Source organism: Marmota monax, unplaced genomic scaffold (genome assembly GCF_021218885.2).
Source record: "Marmota monax isolate L192 unplaced genomic scaffold, Marmota_monax_Labrador192_F-V1.1 WCK01_AAM20220418_F8-fsc00140, whole genome shotgun sequence".
Lineage (NCBI taxonomy): Eukaryota > Metazoa > Chordata > Mammalia > Rodentia > Sciuridae > Marmota > Marmota monax.
This window is the reverse complement of record NW_026694256.1, coordinates 720,091-736,995: the sequence shown is the minus strand read 5'-3', so window position 1 is coordinate 736,995 and position 16,905 is coordinate 720,091. Positions and strand designations below refer to the sequence as shown.

The following is a 16,905-nucleotide window of genomic DNA, read 5'->3' as shown; positions in this document are numbered from 1 at the left end:
ATGAAAGTGTTCTTTTAAAACTCTGTACATAGAAGAAAAAGGTAAAATTAGATCCTTTTTCAGCCTTGTGCCAAAAATTCCAAAATTACCAAACATCAAAATGAGTGGCAATTTGGATAACATTGTGTCTCTTGGCTCTTGTGTTCTCACAGGAGATTTCTTTTTTTTTCTTTTTAAATATTTATTTCTTAGGTGTAGATGGACTCAACACAATGCCTTTATTTTTATGTGGTGCTGAGGATCAAACCCGGGTCCCGCCGGTGCTAGGCAAGCACTCTACCGCTGAGCCACAATCCCAGCCCCACACGGGAGATTTCAAGCAAGACATAGAACATATTAAACGTAGAGCAAATTTTGTTAGAGGAGAAAGGAAAAACACCCTAAAGGGGTGGGTCATCTCAGGGAGGAAAGTGACATTGCAACCGCTTTGTTCTCTAGTTCTGTTTGTAGAGAGCCCTACTCAGGTACTACCTCTTTTGACTGATAGTAGAATTGCATCAGATTATTAAGTCCCAATATAAATCATCAGGGGGTGGGGAATTTTACTATTATAATGAGATTAAAATGACATGCTAAAAATCTAAAGGCGGCTGTTAGTCACCTTGGCCCATGTTGACCCATTCTAATAATCTTGTTTTATAGATTTTGTGATCATTGGGCTTTGTTTTTAATTATCCTGTCTTCCTGAGTCTGAGAATCTTGAGTCTGTATATATAAAGGTTACAAAAGTCCCCTTTCAGGGTAACTTGTGTTCTTATCAGGGAGAGGTCTTGGACACTGTTACGATTTGGTTATGAGGTTCCCCCTAAAACTTGTGTTAATTCAGGAATATTCAGAGGTAAAATTATTAGATTATGGGAGCTACAACTTAATTGATCCATCCTAATTTGAATGGAATAACTGGGAGTTAACTGTAGGCAGGTGGAGTGTGACTAGAGGAGGTGGGTCACTAGGGCATGCCCTGGAAGGGTTCATTCTCCCTGTGGCCCCTTCTTCCTTCTATTTCTTGGGCACTATGAACCGAGTAGTGCTTCTCCACCATACCCTTCCACCATGATCTTCCACCATGATGTTCTGCCTCACCTTGGACCCACAACAGTGGAGTTAGCCCACCATGGATTGAACCTCTGAAACCTGAGCCAAAATAAATTTTTCCTCCTCTAAGTTGTTCTTGTTGGGTATTTTGGACACAGAAATGAAAAGCTGACTAACACAGACATATATTCCTTAGCTCTGAGAATAGCCCTACATATGACAGGTTGTTTGTCAAGGAAAAGTAACATTCTCTGTTGACTTAAGACAGAGTAGGACCAGAATGGCCTTGGGTAGATTGCTTTTCCAAGGAAAACTTGTGGAAGACCAGCATGTAGGCCCTGTCTATTGAATTATCCCCTTAACTTCATGTTCCTACTGCTCATGTCTACCTGCTACCTGTCAATATGGCCTAGCAGTGATCCTGGTACAATTCAAGGTCAATAAAGCAAAGGCATTGGGAGGGGGGGCTTTTCGTAGTTAGATACCTTCATATTGAGAGGCTAAAGGAGATTTTGTTTCTTTTTGATTGCTATTAAGTATACATGAACTTTTTCAGTAACTAACTCATTCATCTATTCCATAAATATTGAATGACTGTTAAGTACTGAAGAACCGTTAGGCACTGTGGTTAAAGTGGTGACTAAGTCAGACTTGGTTCCTGCTATCATGGAGAGAGACATAGAAACAAGTACTTATAAGTCTACCCATATTGCAAAAGGGTGGTAAGTGAGCTTGACAGGATAATAAACAAAGGAAAGCTTATACAAAGGCCCTGAGACATGAGATATTTCTAGGAGTTGTAGAAATGGCAGTATAAATGGAGTATGATAGCAACTGTGCTTTTTGTTTAGTGCTTACTACATTCCAAAGCAAAGTTTTATTTAGCGTGCCCTTTTTATTTTTCTTTCCTTTAATCCTCACAACCCTATGCAGTGAAAAACTAGTTGAAAAGTTACATAACTTGCCCTCATCCAGTAGTAGGTGGGTAAAGCCAGAATTCCAATCCAGGCAATGAGATTTCAGAACTTAATTCTTAACCACAGTGCTTACACTTCCTCTTAGTAAGTATAAAGATCAGAGAAGGATAATTGGCCAAGCTGAGATGGAGATATAGGTAAGGACTATGCAATGGAAAACTTTTAAGCCCTGGGAAATGCTTTTAATATTATGCTAAGAACTGTGGGAAGCAACTGGAAAATGCTAAGCGCAAATATGTGGATGCTTTCCTGAGGTATAGTGCTTATACCTGTGGCCGTATTTGAGATTTATAAATTTACTCTGGTGTTGCAGAAAGTACATGTAGATAGATAGGTATTTCAGGGAGAAGGTTCCTACTAATTGCATTCTCTCAAGGTGCACATTAATAAAAGGAATCTAAATATTGATCCCTATTGCAAATCACAAAAATTCTAGCTCAAACTAGTCCAACAAAAAAGGAAATGTTAGTATTTGGCATGACTACATTCAGAACTGGAACTCTGTTTTTTCTTAAGTTGGATTTGCTGTCTTTCTGTTGATTTCATACTTCAGTCACAGATTCCCTTAGGTACATGTGCAACTGGAAAGGGTCTTTATAGGTACTCCTTTAAAAGGTCCTAAGACTCCTTACTGTGAGTATATAAATTTAATCCACATGCCTGCCCTGAAACATTCCTGATAGCAACAGATTGAGACATCCTAATTAGTTTATAAGTTATAAGTTAGAGTATAAACTCTAACCAAGCTCTGCATACTAGAGTTTGGACTCCCTACTGAGACTATATGGACCAATAGGGAGGGGGAGGGTAGGTTGCCCAGATGCCAAAGAGAGATTTTTATATTGGAAAATAGCAAATATTTTCCACACATATCCATTTTTATTATATTTTAGGAAACATTTTAATCAGCTGTTTGCCACTTACTTTTTATAGTATATTTAATTGTGCAAAATTTTAAAGTTTTTGCCTATTTAAATGTTCATTCTATCTCTAATTAGATTCTTAGTTTCTTTAACATACCTTCTCTTTAACTCTTTATGTGGTAACTAGAACACTGTTCTTTATAAAATGTTTTTCATGTTTCATATTATATATCTGAAATTTTTGTTAGTCAACTGAAATTTTTCTAGATTGTAAAAGAATATTCTTTATGTTGTTAAATTTGATAATTCTTCCCTTATTGATTGTTATTACTTCTCTTTTTTAGTGGTATACCCAGGTCTTGAAATTAGATTTTCTGCTAAGTTAAATAATCTTTGAATTCTATTGTGGCTGCTTTCCTTACAGTCATTCATTCACCATCATGATACATACTTATGGCAAGCCAGAGAATATAAAATGTAGAGAAGATAAAAGTAAGCAACATAAAATAGAGAAAGCAGGGCCATTTAATATAGTTAGTGACAGATAAAATTTTAGAACAGTGTAAGCAAATGCTATATATGAATATGCTAGTATTTTTTTAAAGAGAGAGAATTTTTTAATATTTATTTTTTAGTTTTCAGTGGACACAACATCTTTATTTTATTTGTATGTGATGCTAAGGATCGAACCCAGTGTTTTACAGTGGAAAGCAAACACTCTACTACTGAGCTACAGCCCCAGCCCCATGCTAGTATATATTTTAAATTAAGAAAGAAATTTTTGTGTAAAAATTTAAATTTTTAATATGACTCAAAGTATTTGAACAATCCAACCAAACCAGTTATAACCATGAAAGAAAATAGACCAACATATGCCTAAAGAGGCACTAAACCCATAGAATATAGTGAGTGAATTTTAATAAACTTTCAAGAAACAGGTAATTCTCTTGCTAAGAAAATATTTTAAGATACAGAAAAATTGGGAGTCTCCATATCATTTCATGAGGTTAGCATCCTAACCAGATAATGTACTGCACCCTTCCCCAGAATTGGTGAGCATATACATATATCAGCATATACTTTCATTGGAGGGCTGTGTGCCTAGAGAGGGCTATGGGTCAGAGAGGTGCTGGAGACCTTTTTTCTTAGTTTTCTTTGTGATACCTGTATTTATAATGATAAATATTCTAATAATATTTTAAAATTCCCAGTTTACTTTTTGTAGGATTTTTATAGGCTTGTCCATTTTTTTTTTTTTTTTGGTTTTAAAGTATTTCATCTACATTTTTTTCAATCTGTATTACAATTTTTATCTTGCTCCAATTCCTTTTTATAGGTATTTATTAAAATGGGACTTTTATTTCATAGCATTTTCCTAAATAATTTAAGGTCTTATTCATGGATTTAGTTCCTATAATTAGAGGGTAGAGACCTATCTAATCAACAAATTGTCCATTTGCTTGTAATTTCAAGATTACATAAAGTCAACTCTTAAAAATTTCACTAGACAAATTTTGTATGGAAACTCAGAAATCACAGTTTATTCTCTAGGATACATACATCAACTTGTCAGTATTGACTTAAATTTATCACCTTTGTAAATAGCAGGAGAACTGGACTAAAATGAAATATATTTAGTTAAAGAATGATTTTAAAATATTTCATGTACTTTTTTTTCAATATTTATTATAATTTTTATCTTGCTCTAAAATTCCTTTTTATCGGTATTTTGTTATATGATAATATCAGGAATTTTCTTAAAACCAAGAGCGTGAGAGATACACCCATTTTTTTTACAAAGTTGTCTTAAAAGGGAAGCCATAAATATGGAGGTCTTTTCAAAAAACATCAGATGAGACAACGTGAGGGCACATGCCTATAATATAGGCCAGGGGCTTGGGAGGCTGAGGCAGGAGGATGGCAAGTTCAAGGCTAACCTCAGCAATTTAACAAGGCCCTAGGCAATTAGTGAGATCCTGTCTCAAAATAAAAAATAAAAAGGGCCGAGGATGTAGCTCAATGGTAAATTGCCCCAGGGTTAAATTCCTAGTACCCTGTCACACACACACACCACACACACACACACAAAAAAAAAACCAAAAACAGATGATAAAGGTTATTATTATTCATACAGTAAAATTAAAACTAAAGAAAAAAACTCTAAAAAAGGAATTGTGAGACTGTTTTGCTAGTCTGTTAAAATGATGCCTATTAAAAGTGTTCCATGTACTTGCAGATTGGCCGCCTCCAAGATCTGGTAAGGAAAAGTGAACAAGGTCTTGGCTCTGCTGAAGGACTCATTGCTAGTCTTCAGGACTCCCAGGAAAGGCTTCAGAATGAACTTAACTTGACTAAAGGCAGACTGAAGGAAACCAAGGATGTTCTAATAAATGTTGAGGTAATTGCATAATTCTAATGTAAGATGAACATCAGCAAAATAAAAAATATAATTTAGCCACTTTGATTACGACTTATTTAAAATATCAAATTGTATGTAATTAGTGTATTGATTCCTAGGGCTATTATACAAAGTACTACAAACCTGGTGACTTACAGAAATAAAAACTTATTATCTCACAGTCTCTAGGCTCAGAGTCTAAAATCAGGTATTGACAGAACTGTCCTCCCTCTTAAATCTCTAATGAAGGATCTTTCCTACCCTTTTCCAGCTTCTTGTTGCTCCAGGCATTCCTTCACATTTGGCTGCCATAATTTCAGTCTCTCTCTGTTTTCACATTGTCATTTTGTAGGAATGGGTCATATTGGATTAAGGGTGACCTCATTTTAATTGAATACATCCCTAATACACAAAAAAACAAAGCAACCTCTCTTCCTCCAGCTCAAAAAATTCTAATAAATAATAAATGCAGTCTAATAAAATGCAGTTCTTGGAGGCAGAGGACTTGAAAAGAACAGGTGGATTAATTCAGTTTTCAATAGTTACTCTTTAATAACCAGGTCAGCAATGTTGAATAGCAGTTCCCATGACTGACTGACTTACTTTTTTTTTTTTTCATCTGGATATACTCCTCAAAACCTGCTGTACCACATGCTGTTAGGAATTGGGTGGTCCAGAAAAGGTCACCGTGGTAGCAAGAAGATGGACCATCATCTGCTTTCCTACTACCTAGTGTCCTTAGAGTGGCTGCACTGCTGGCAGAGGTCCATGATTGCCTGTGATGTCCAAATAGGTCATCTCTAGCCTGTGCTCCAGGGAGCTACATGATCTATGCTTATCAACAGGGATTTCATATATATCATATTATATTACCAGAACAAATGAGCATGTGGACTACTGTCTATAAAAATAGTAGCCTAAGTTCCACATAATTCTTTTAATCAAGTTAGAGGGATGCAGCTATGTGCTTAAGCTTTGAAAAAATAATGCTTTTTGAAATGAATATGAATGAATTTGAATAATATAACTGTGATGTTGTATATGCAAAAATTATTCAATAATCAATCTGTTGTTAAGTACCCATGGTAAGAAATGTTTAGTTTATATGATTAATACCGACTTTGAACTCTTTTTTCAATTTTTTTTTTTATTTTTTAGTTTTGGGTGGACACAATATCTTTTTTTATTTTTATGTGGTGCTGAGGATCGCACCCAGTGCCCCACGCATGCCAGGCGAGTGCACCACCACAGCCATGTCCCCAGCCCCCAACTTTGAACTCTTTAAATAACTTATACTATTTTATACTACTCATCTTAATAGAGTTTATTTATTTATTTTATACTATTTATCTTAATATAGTTTAGACAAGCTTTAAAACATAAATGTGTAGGGCTGGGGATTCAGCTCAGTGCCAAAAGTGCTTGCCTAGCATGTGTGAGACCCTAGGTTCAATCCCCAGCATTGAAAATAAATAGATGATAGATAGATAGATGTGTACTATATATTTTATTATCAAAATCTTGAATAATTGTCATAGATAACATCACAGTTATTGTTTCATAAGAACTTAAAAATTATAACACAAGCACTTGATACTTACCTGAAATAACCAGCAGTGTCTTTGCTTTTGAAGATATCTTCAGTGAAAGGTTTTTATCCTTCAGGCTGAGCTAGAGCAGGAGAGGCACCAGCATGAAGAAACACTTGCTGCCATGAAGGAAGAAGAGAATCTTAGAGTGGACAGAATGGCCCATGACTTGGAGATAAAGTGGACTGAAAATCTTAGGTACATTTTTTATTCTGTAATGTCACCTTTCCAATACAGATATGCAAGAAAGTTTTCCTGTTGTATGACTTACATTGTTAAAGATAGTATTTTAAATGATTTTTTTCTCCAGGATTAGATGCAGAGATTTTAGAATTTTTTTTTTTCTGTTTGAATTCAGATTTTATTTTTTTCTGATTTTATTTCCTATTTTATTAAATTGGAAGAGAACTAATCAGAAGTTAACAGACTTATTTATTCTAGTACCTGTTCTGACCTTAATCAATGGATAAACAAGTGATGAGTAAGTTACCAGTTTAACTTATGGTCCTTAGCTATGAAATAATCAGCTCCTACTCTGAGTCACAGACATTTGAGGAGGATTAGGCATTTATAAAAGCTGTGAATGACTGTATGTCATTCACATTATTCACTTAGAGAAATAATTCTCTTTACAAAGTAAATACTTATGTTTTTTTCTAGACAGGAGTGCTCTAAACTTCGTGAAGAGTTAAGGCTTCAACACGAAGAGGATAAGAAGTCAGCAATGTCTCAGCTGCTGCAATTAAAAGAGCGAGAGAAAAATGCTGCCAGGGACTCATGGCAGAAGAAAGTCGAAGATCTCTTAAACCAGGTAATTAAAGCCTGTACCTTCTAAAGATTCATTTTCCTTGACCCTCTTGAGCTAGGAAAATACTATAAAGCACTGTGTGCAAATTCACTGTATTTTGTTATTTTTCATAGGGCAAACTTAAAAAAATTTTAAAGTGAATAAAATTAAGACAACATATTTAAAAATTTGGGAAATGTTGAGCTAAGAAATTATTTTATATATATAGTCTTAACTGTGAAGAATTGATAAGTTTCTTAGTTTAATATTTGAACTGAACACATTAGAGATTTTAAGTAGAGAAGGTAGCTGTTCTTTGAAAATATAAAATCTCCTTTAAGCTCTTAGATACCTTTTCACAACAGAAGGGAACATTTATTAAATGTACCCTGATTAACTAAAACCACTCTCCAAAAACAAGCAGTTAACTTCTTTCTCACCAAAGGGCTAGTACTTGAAGCCCCTTGGAGATAGTATCACATAAGCAAATGGTGATAATATTTTGAAATCTATCTTTTTTATGTTTTCTTATTTCCAGAATTTTTATAACTATAATTAAAGTAATTTGTACATTTTTACTTATTTACATAACCTCTAACTTTATGAATTCTTAGCATTCTCCTACTAAAGCAGTAATTAAATAGACTACATGAGTCATCAGTTGATAAACAAGTGCAGAATTTGGGCAAAAAGCAGCTGGTGCTTTAGTGCTGCAAATCCACAATTATGTTTCTGTTTGTGATCATGATTAATTTCAAAATAAGCAGGAAAGGCTTTGTCTAAGATTATTTGTCACATAGGTACATATATACAGTGTCTTTCAAGAATGCTTGGGGTCTATAGTTCACCAATTTTTTAAAAAAATGAATGCTTAAGGTCTGCCAATTTGTACCTGGTATTTTATAATAATTTACGATATTATTCTGAAATAGAATTACATACTATGTGAGAGAGAGAGCTTCGTGAATCATTTGAAACCTTTGAAATTCAGACAAAAATGGGAACAAAGAAATAGTTCTTATTAAAAGTTCTATGCCATATTACCTTGCTAATTACCATCTACACATTTGTTTTACTTTCTTTTTCTCTTTTCTTTTTTTCTTTTTAGACAGTACTGGGTGTTCTCCAACCAAGTTACATCGCCAATCTTTTTTTTTATTTTGAGATTTTTTATTTTATTTATTTTTTAACTTGTCCAGGATGACCTGAAACTTGTGTTTCTCCTGCCTCAGCCTCCCCAACACACTAGAAGTATAGGCTGGAATTATAGGTATACACCACTCACTCATTTTACATTCTATTTAGGGACCTGGGAGGACAGAATGTTACTAAGCCTCTATCATGTTCTGCACTTACGAAAATTAATTAGTTCAGCAGGCTTGGGCTTGATGATATTAAAGGATTAAGAGTAGGGAATAAGTCTAGGACTTGGGCAGAAGCATATACTATGAAAAAGTATGAGTATCTGCATTTTCACATATTTAATAGTTTCTGAGTGAACTGAACATGAGACTATTTTTGTACCTTAGCATACCTGTATTTCATCCTCTTTAGAGCAAAGGAAAACATGAAATAACTTGTTTTGTTATGAATTTAAATGTTTTTATTAGTACTTTTAGCTATGCATAACAGTAGAATTCATTCTGATAAGATATATAAGCATAGGATATATCTTATTCTCATTAGGACCCCATTCTTGTGGGTGGGCACAGTGGTGGGATTCACTTAGGTATTTTCATATGTGTACATAAGAAAATTATGTTAGATTTATTCCACTGTCTTTCCTATTCCTATTAAAAGAAAACAATTTTCTTAACAATTTACATTATCTTTAAGAGAATTATTAAATATAATGAAAAGGAAAGGTGAAAGTAAACAAACAGATCTGTTAACCTTCTTTTTTGTTTACATATTAAAACAATCCTCAACAGTTGTTTACCCAATTTAAATTAAACCATATAAATCACGTGAAAAAACAAAATATTTGGATCCATTTTATCATGAGTGCTCATCATATATGATATATAGACATACATACATTCAAACATATAACACAAAACACAAGTGTGCACACATAATATAATACATACAACACATAACATTATAGTAAAGGCCTTATAACTTTTTACAGGTGAAATCTCCATTGCAATGTTTAAAAACTCTATAGTCAAAAAATAGAACTGATCAGCAAAACATTAACCTAGGTCTGTATGAGCTCAAAAAACAAAATAGAACTTCATGATATGGCAAAGGGCAATAATAAAATAGATATTGAAAAAAGCATCCTGGTTCTGTTGCAGATGTAAGAATAGCCAAACTGGAGTTTTGGATATCAGTTGTTATGGATTTGAGCCAAATCATCTTCTTTTTGGTCTGTAGAAATCGCTTTAGTTAATCTTTCTGGAATCCAAATCGGCTGCTGTTCTCCCTGTGGAAACACATAAACAGACCCCCGACTCCAGACAATCACTGGGTCAGGACCTTGGTTAATCTCTCTGGAATCCAAATCGGCTGCTGTTCTCCCTGTGGAAACACACAAACAGACCCCCGACTCCAGACAATTACTGGGTCAGGACCTTTCCATTGTCCTGTTAGAATATCCTTCCAAAGTACCTTGGGCTTATGTACATTTTTTGGACACATATGCCTTTCCGCAGCACTAAGTCCTGATGAATCCAAATTTAAAAAGTTTAGAGTAAAAAGGGTTATTTTAAGTTTATCTTTGGGGAATATATACCCCTTCCCAATTCCTTCTTTTTGCTTTAATAAGTACATTTTAATAGTTTGATGAGCTCTTTCAACTATGCCTTGTCCCTGTGGATTGTATGGGATTCCTGTTATATGAGTAATGCCAAATGTTGAGCAAAATTGTTTAAAAGAGGTAGAAGTATAACCAGGGGCATTATCTGTTTTTAACTGTTTTGGAACACCCACAGTGGCAAAATTTTGTAAGCAATGAGCTATAACATCTTTAGTTTTTTCTCCGGCATGAAGGGAGCCCATCAAAAATCCAGAAGAAGTATCAACTGTAACATGCAAATATTTTAATTTTCCAAATTCTGGCAAGTGTGTGACGTCCATCTGCCAAATATGGTTAGGTATCAATCCTCTAGGATTGACTCCAAGATTAACTTGTGGTAAACAGGTCACACAATTTTGACATTGTTTTATTATTTGTCTAGCTTGTTCCTTAGTTATTTTAAAACGCTTTTGTAAAGTATTAGCATTGACATGGAACTTTTTATGAAAATTTATAGCTTCTTCTAGTGTAGAGAAAATATGTATGTCATGTGTAGTTTTATCTGCTAAATCATTGCCCAAACTAAGGGCTCCAGGCAATCCTGTATGTGCCCTGATATGTCCTATAAAGAATGGATCTTTTCTGTCCCAGATTAGACTTTGTATAGTGGAAAGCAAAGAGAAAACAGTAGAAGAAGGGGAAATCCTACCAGCATCTTCAAGAGATACTATAGCATTAACTACATACTGACTATCAGAAAATAAATTAAATACAGAATCTTTAAACATCACAAAAGCTTGTAAAACTGCATTAAGCTCTACCTTTTGAGCTGATTGTTGGGTACTAAAAATGTAAAAGTTTGATCAGGGGTAACTACTGCTGCTGTACCATTATTTGACCCATCAGTGAATATATTTGGAGCATTCATGATAGGTGTTTTTCTTGTCATTTTTGGAAAAATTACAGGATGCAATGACCAAAAAGACAATAAAGGATTAGATGGTAAGTGGTTATCAAATGAAACATTAGATTTGCACATGATTATTGCCCAAGTATTTAACTCATTAGCTAACTCATCAATTTGATTCATAGTATATGGAGTAATAATTTTATTGGGAGAAATTCCAAACACACCCTTTGCTGCTTTTATTCCTTTGAGTATTAATTGTCCTACAGCCTCAGGATACCTAGTAAGAATAGTGTTAGGAGAATAAGATAAATGTATCCTAATAATGGACCTTCTTGCCAAAATACTCCTGTAGGAATATTTTTTGTTGGTAGTACAATAAATAATAAAGGCAAACTTATATCAATTCTATCCAAATGCATATTTTCCATATATGTTTCAATGATTTTTAACGCCTTTCTTGCTTCAGGCGTTAACATTCGGGGTGAATTTGGATCTGATGGACCTTTTAGGATATCAAATAAAGGTCCCAACTCTCCTGTTGGTATACCTAAATAAGGCCTTATCCAATTTATGTCTCCTAATAACTTTTGAAAGTCATTAAGTGATTTGAGTTGATCTACTCGTATTTGAATTTTTGGTGGACGGACCATGGTTGAGGATAATAGAACTCCTAAATAATTAACTGGAAAATTTAATTGTACTTTATCTATTGCTATCTCTAGATTATAATTTTTTAATAAGTTTGTAAGTGTGGCATAACATTCTAGCAATGTGTTTTTATCTTTGTGTGCTAATAATACATCATCCATATAGTGAAATATTTGTAGTTCAGGATTTTGATTTCTAAGTGGCTGGATTACTTTGTTAACATAAATTTGACACATAGTTGGGCTGTTAGCCATCCCTTGAGGGAGTACTTTCCATTCATATCTCTGATCAGGACCTTCATGATTCAGTGCAGGGATAGTAAATGCAAAACGTGGACTATCCTCAGGATGAATTGGAATTGAAAAAAAACAATCTTTAATATCTATAACTAAAACATACCAGGTTTTTGGCAAAGCAGACAACTGAGGAATCCCTGATTGAGCAGGTCCCATAATAACCATCTCATTATTAATGGCTCTTAAATCTTGCAATAATCTCCATTTACCAGATTTCTTTTTGATGACAAAAACGGGAGTATTATGGGGAGATACAGAAGGTTGTATATGTCCTTCCGCTAATTGTTGTTTGACCAGGTCATGGGCTGCTTGTATCTTTTCTTTAGTCAGGGGCCACTGAGGAACCCATACTGGTCTTTCTGATTTCCAAGTAATTTTTATTGTCTCAGTGGCCCTTTCTGAAAATCCAACCCATGTCTGTCTGTTCCTTGATCTATTTGTATTGGTGCTGCTATACCTTGTTCTTGTTTTTCTAATCTTTTTCCTTTCCTAAAACCTTGTCTAGTCATAATAGTGGGTGCATTTTGGTTGATGTTATTTGTTAATGTCAAACCTAATTGATCTAGGACATCTCGTCCCCATAAATTTATGGGAAGATGATCCAATACATATGGCTGTATAGTTCCTTCACATCCTTCAGGATCCTTCCAATCTAATACCATTGCACTTCTATGGGGATTAGTTGCCACTCCTAGGCCTCGAAGCGTTTGAGTGGCTTGTTGTAATGGCCAGTGTTTTGGCCATTCTTGACGAGAGATGATGCTAAGGTCTGCACCTGTATCCAGTAGCCCATTAAATTCATGTCCTTGAATATTTAGTTTTAGCATGGGGCGAGAATCTAAATTTAAAGAAAGCATAGCCCAATCTACACCTGTGGAGCCTAATCTCTTGGAACCTCTTTCTACAGTACGACTGGAAAATTTATCATGTAGGCTGGGTATTATTAGTAACTGTGCTATTCTATCTCCTGGTGAAATTACTGATATACCCTTTGGAGAACTGGCTATAATTTTTATTTCACCTTCATAATCGGGATCAATTACCCCAGGACTTATCATAAGTCCTTTTAGAGTAGAAGAGCTGCGTCCCAATAATAAGCCTACTGTTCCTTTAGGAAGAGGTCCTTTCACCCCTGTGGGAATGATTTGAACTCCCATCTCTGGAGTTAGTACTGCTCTGGCGGAGGCGCAGATGTCCAACCCTGCGCTCCCTCTGGTTTGTCTGATGAGGGATCTGAAGGACAGTGTGTCCTGGGCACTACCCTGATGGGGTTGCTGGGTTCCTCCAGTGCTCCATATATTTGTGGTTTTGGGACCCGGAGCATTGGGCCCCCCTGTCCATTTTTTGGCAATGGAGCCCGATGCCTTTCTCCACGATATCGTGGATAAACACCTGGTCCTTGTTCGTTTTTTGATAATGGAGTACCCTCTATGGTGGTTTGAGAACGGCATTCATTAGCCCAATGTCTCCCTCTACGGCATCGTGGGCAAATACCTGGTATTCTACTCCTTTGATACCTAGTTTTGTTAAACCCTCCTCCAATGGGGCAATTCCTTTTAAAATGTCCTGTTTGTTCACAATTGTAGCATGTTCTTGGCCTGGCATCTAAAGCCTGTTTTACTGCAGCTGCCACAATTTGCCCTTGTTCATTAATGTCTCTGGCATCTAAAGCCTGTTTTACTGCAGCTGCCACGACTTGCTCTTGTTCATTAATGTCTCTACATAATTTAATATATGTGTTTAAATCTTCATGTTTCCATGGTCTAATGATATCTCTGCACCAACGATTCGCTTGCTCATAAGCCAGGTGTTTTAGTAATGGCATTGCTTGTTCTGTATTCCCAAAAACTCTGGTAGCTGTTTGAATAAGCCTATCTACAAATTCAGCATAAGGTTCATTAGCTCCTTGTATTACCTTAGATAATTGACCTTGTAAACCTCCATGTCCTTGTAAAGTCTTCCATGCCTTAATTGCATCTGCAGCAATTTGTGCGTATACGCCAGGATCATATGCAATTTGTTGCTGCTGATCCTCATAAGGTCCCTTTCCTAACAACATATCTAGATTTCTCTGAGGATAACCAGCTGCTGCATTTCGCCTAGCCGTCTCCTTGCAAAATTCCTCATTGGCAACCTTCCATAACAGGTATTGTCCTCCATTTAGCACAGCTTTACACATATTAGCCCAATCTGCTGGCGTCATGTTCAAGTTGTTAATGGATTCGACCATGCTTACAGTGAAGGGTGCTTGAGGACCATAGGTTGTTACAGCCTCTTTTAGCTGCTTCACTGTTTTGAAATTTAAAACTTGGTAAAATCGCTGCCCTCCTGCCTCAAATACAGGGCATGTTAATATTTGAGATCTTGTCTCAGGATCCCAACTATCAACTGCGGGGGTTGGGGGCCTCCCAGCATATGGAGGTGGCGCTGTTGGTTGGACACTTACGCCCTCTGGTGATAGAAAGGTGTTAGTAGCAGTCTCCTGTAGAGGTGGTGCTGTTGGCTGGACACTTACACCCTCTGGTGATAGAAAGGTGTTAGTAGCAGTCTCCTGTTGTAACTTTCCCCCTGATGGCTTTTTCTGTTTTACACTTTCTTTCTCTGTCTGACTAGCTTGAGAGGCCTTCTCTTTTACTTGAATCTTTTCCTCTGTCTGACTAACTTGAGAGACCTTCTCTTTTACTTGAATCATTATGTCTTCTCCTTCCTCTACCTTTGTCTGAACTGAAGGCTTTGGACTAAGCAAACAAGATATGAACGTCCACAATGGCAATGTGCCAACTGGCAGAGTCCCTGGGCTTTTCTTTTCTATTCTTTTTAAATCTTCACCATGATGGTTCCATTGTGATATATTTAACAACTCCTCCTTAAAAAGCCATGGGCTACATTTTTGTATTGTATCAACGTATGCCCTGATTGTTCTTGATTTTACTGAGATGCCTCCTTCCTCTAACAATTTACTTAACACTCTTTCAGTTTGTTTTTTACTAATTTCTGATCCCGTATTTCTACTATAATACAACCCAACAAGATAACGCCTAACAAAACTGAAACTGAGTGAAACAAAATTGGAACAACACAAAATCATTATAATAGCCTCCTGAAATGTCCATCCGTCCTTTCTCCCTATCTGTTCCTCAGATGTGAGCGGTTTTTCTTCCATCTTACACATCTCCAGGGACAGGCAACTTAAAACAAAAGTGAAACAAAATAACAAAAGAGGAATCTTAAAATGGCTACCCATCCTCTCGCCCTGCCCTCAGGGGCTGGGCACAATCAGGAGCCACTTGTCAAAAGAAACTAACTTTATTTTTAGAACCACACACGCCAAACAAAACAGCCTCTCAGGAAAAACCCTCAGAGCCTCAACTGCCACCACCGGCTTTCCACAAGCCTCTCTCTCCCACACAAGCTTCTCTCCACCTCCCCCAATCCTCCTGCTCTTGAGGCCGATTGGCTGGGTCATGTGGGCGGAGCCAAAAAAGTCCCCCAATGAGCAGCTCCGTGGTCTGAAAGGGCAGGGAAACAGTCCAATGAGCATCACCGCAGAGGAGCCAATCAGCTAGATGTTGCTGGGGCCGAGGAGCCAATCAGCTAGATGTTGCTGGGGCCGCTGTGAGCCAATCATCAGCCGGCAGCTGGAAGTTTGCTGGCAGCTGGAAGTTTGCTGGGGCCCCTTCGGCTGTGGCTCTCAACAGTCTTTCCTATTCCTATCTGCCCCTTCTTGTTGTTCCCCTTTGTCTAATCTACTGAATTTCTCTCCCCTCTCCTCTTCAGTATGGTTTAGCTTCCACATATCAGCGAAAATATTTGACCTGTGATTCTTTGAGATTGGTTTATTACACTTAGCATGATATTCTCCAGATCCATCCATTTATTAGCAAATGTCATAAAATCATTCTTCTTTATGGCTGAGTAAAATTTCTTTATATATACATACATATGTATAAACATACATATTTATATGTGTGTGTATATACACACACACACACACACACACACACATACATATATACATATCACAGTTTCTTTATACATTCATCTGCTGATGGGCATCTTGGTTGGTTCCATAGCTTAGCTATTGTGAATTGTGCTGCCATAAACATTAATGTTTATGGCTATGTCACTGTTGTATGCTGATTTTAAGTCCTTTGGATATATGCCAAGGAGTGGGATAACTGGATCAAATTGTAGTTTCATTCCTGGTTTTTTGAGAAATCTCCATAATGCTTTCCAGGGTGGTTGCACCAATTTGCAGTCCCACCAACAATATATGAGTGTTCCTTTTCCCCCACATCCTCATCAACATTTGTTGTTACTTGTATTCTTGATAATTGCCATTCAGACTGGAGTGAAATGAAATTTCAGTGTAGTTTTAATGTGTGTTTCTCTAATTGCTAGAGATGCTGAACATTTTTCATATATTTGTTGACCATTCATACTTCTTTTGAGAAGGGTCTCTTCGGTTCCTCCCATTCATTGATTGGGCTATTTGGGTTTTTGGTGTTATGCTTTTTGAGTATTTTGTATATCCTAGAAATTAACACCCTATCTGAGGTACAGGTGGCAAAGATTTTCTCCCATTCTGTAGGTTCTCTCCTCACTCTTGATTGTTTCTTTTGCTGAGAAGAAGCTTTTTAGTTTCATGCCATCCCTTTTATT

The 16,905-nt window shown here is 36.2% G+C and overlaps 1 protein-coding gene across 8 annotated transcripts in view; it reads left to right on the top strand.

Annotated features, from left to right (window-relative positions):
• Nucleotides 1-16,905, top strand: part of Fam184a (family with sequence similarity 184 member A) — a 140,723-nt gene that overhangs the window by 76,334 nt on the left and 47,484 nt on the right. For all 8 annotated transcript variants that reach the window (XR_006856719.2, XM_058586245.1, XM_058586246.1 and 5 more), the window contains exons 7-9: nt 5,112-5,273; nt 6,939-7,060; nt 7,523-7,673. Coding sequence is in view for 7 of the 8 variants with exons in the window: in XM_058586245.1 (XP_058442228.1) it covers nt 5,112-5,273; nt 6,939-7,060; nt 7,523-7,673 (435 nt within the window). In the remaining variant the exon portion in view is untranslated. The remainder of the gene's footprint in view (nt 1-5,111; nt 5,274-6,938; nt 7,061-7,522; nt 7,674-16,905) is intronic.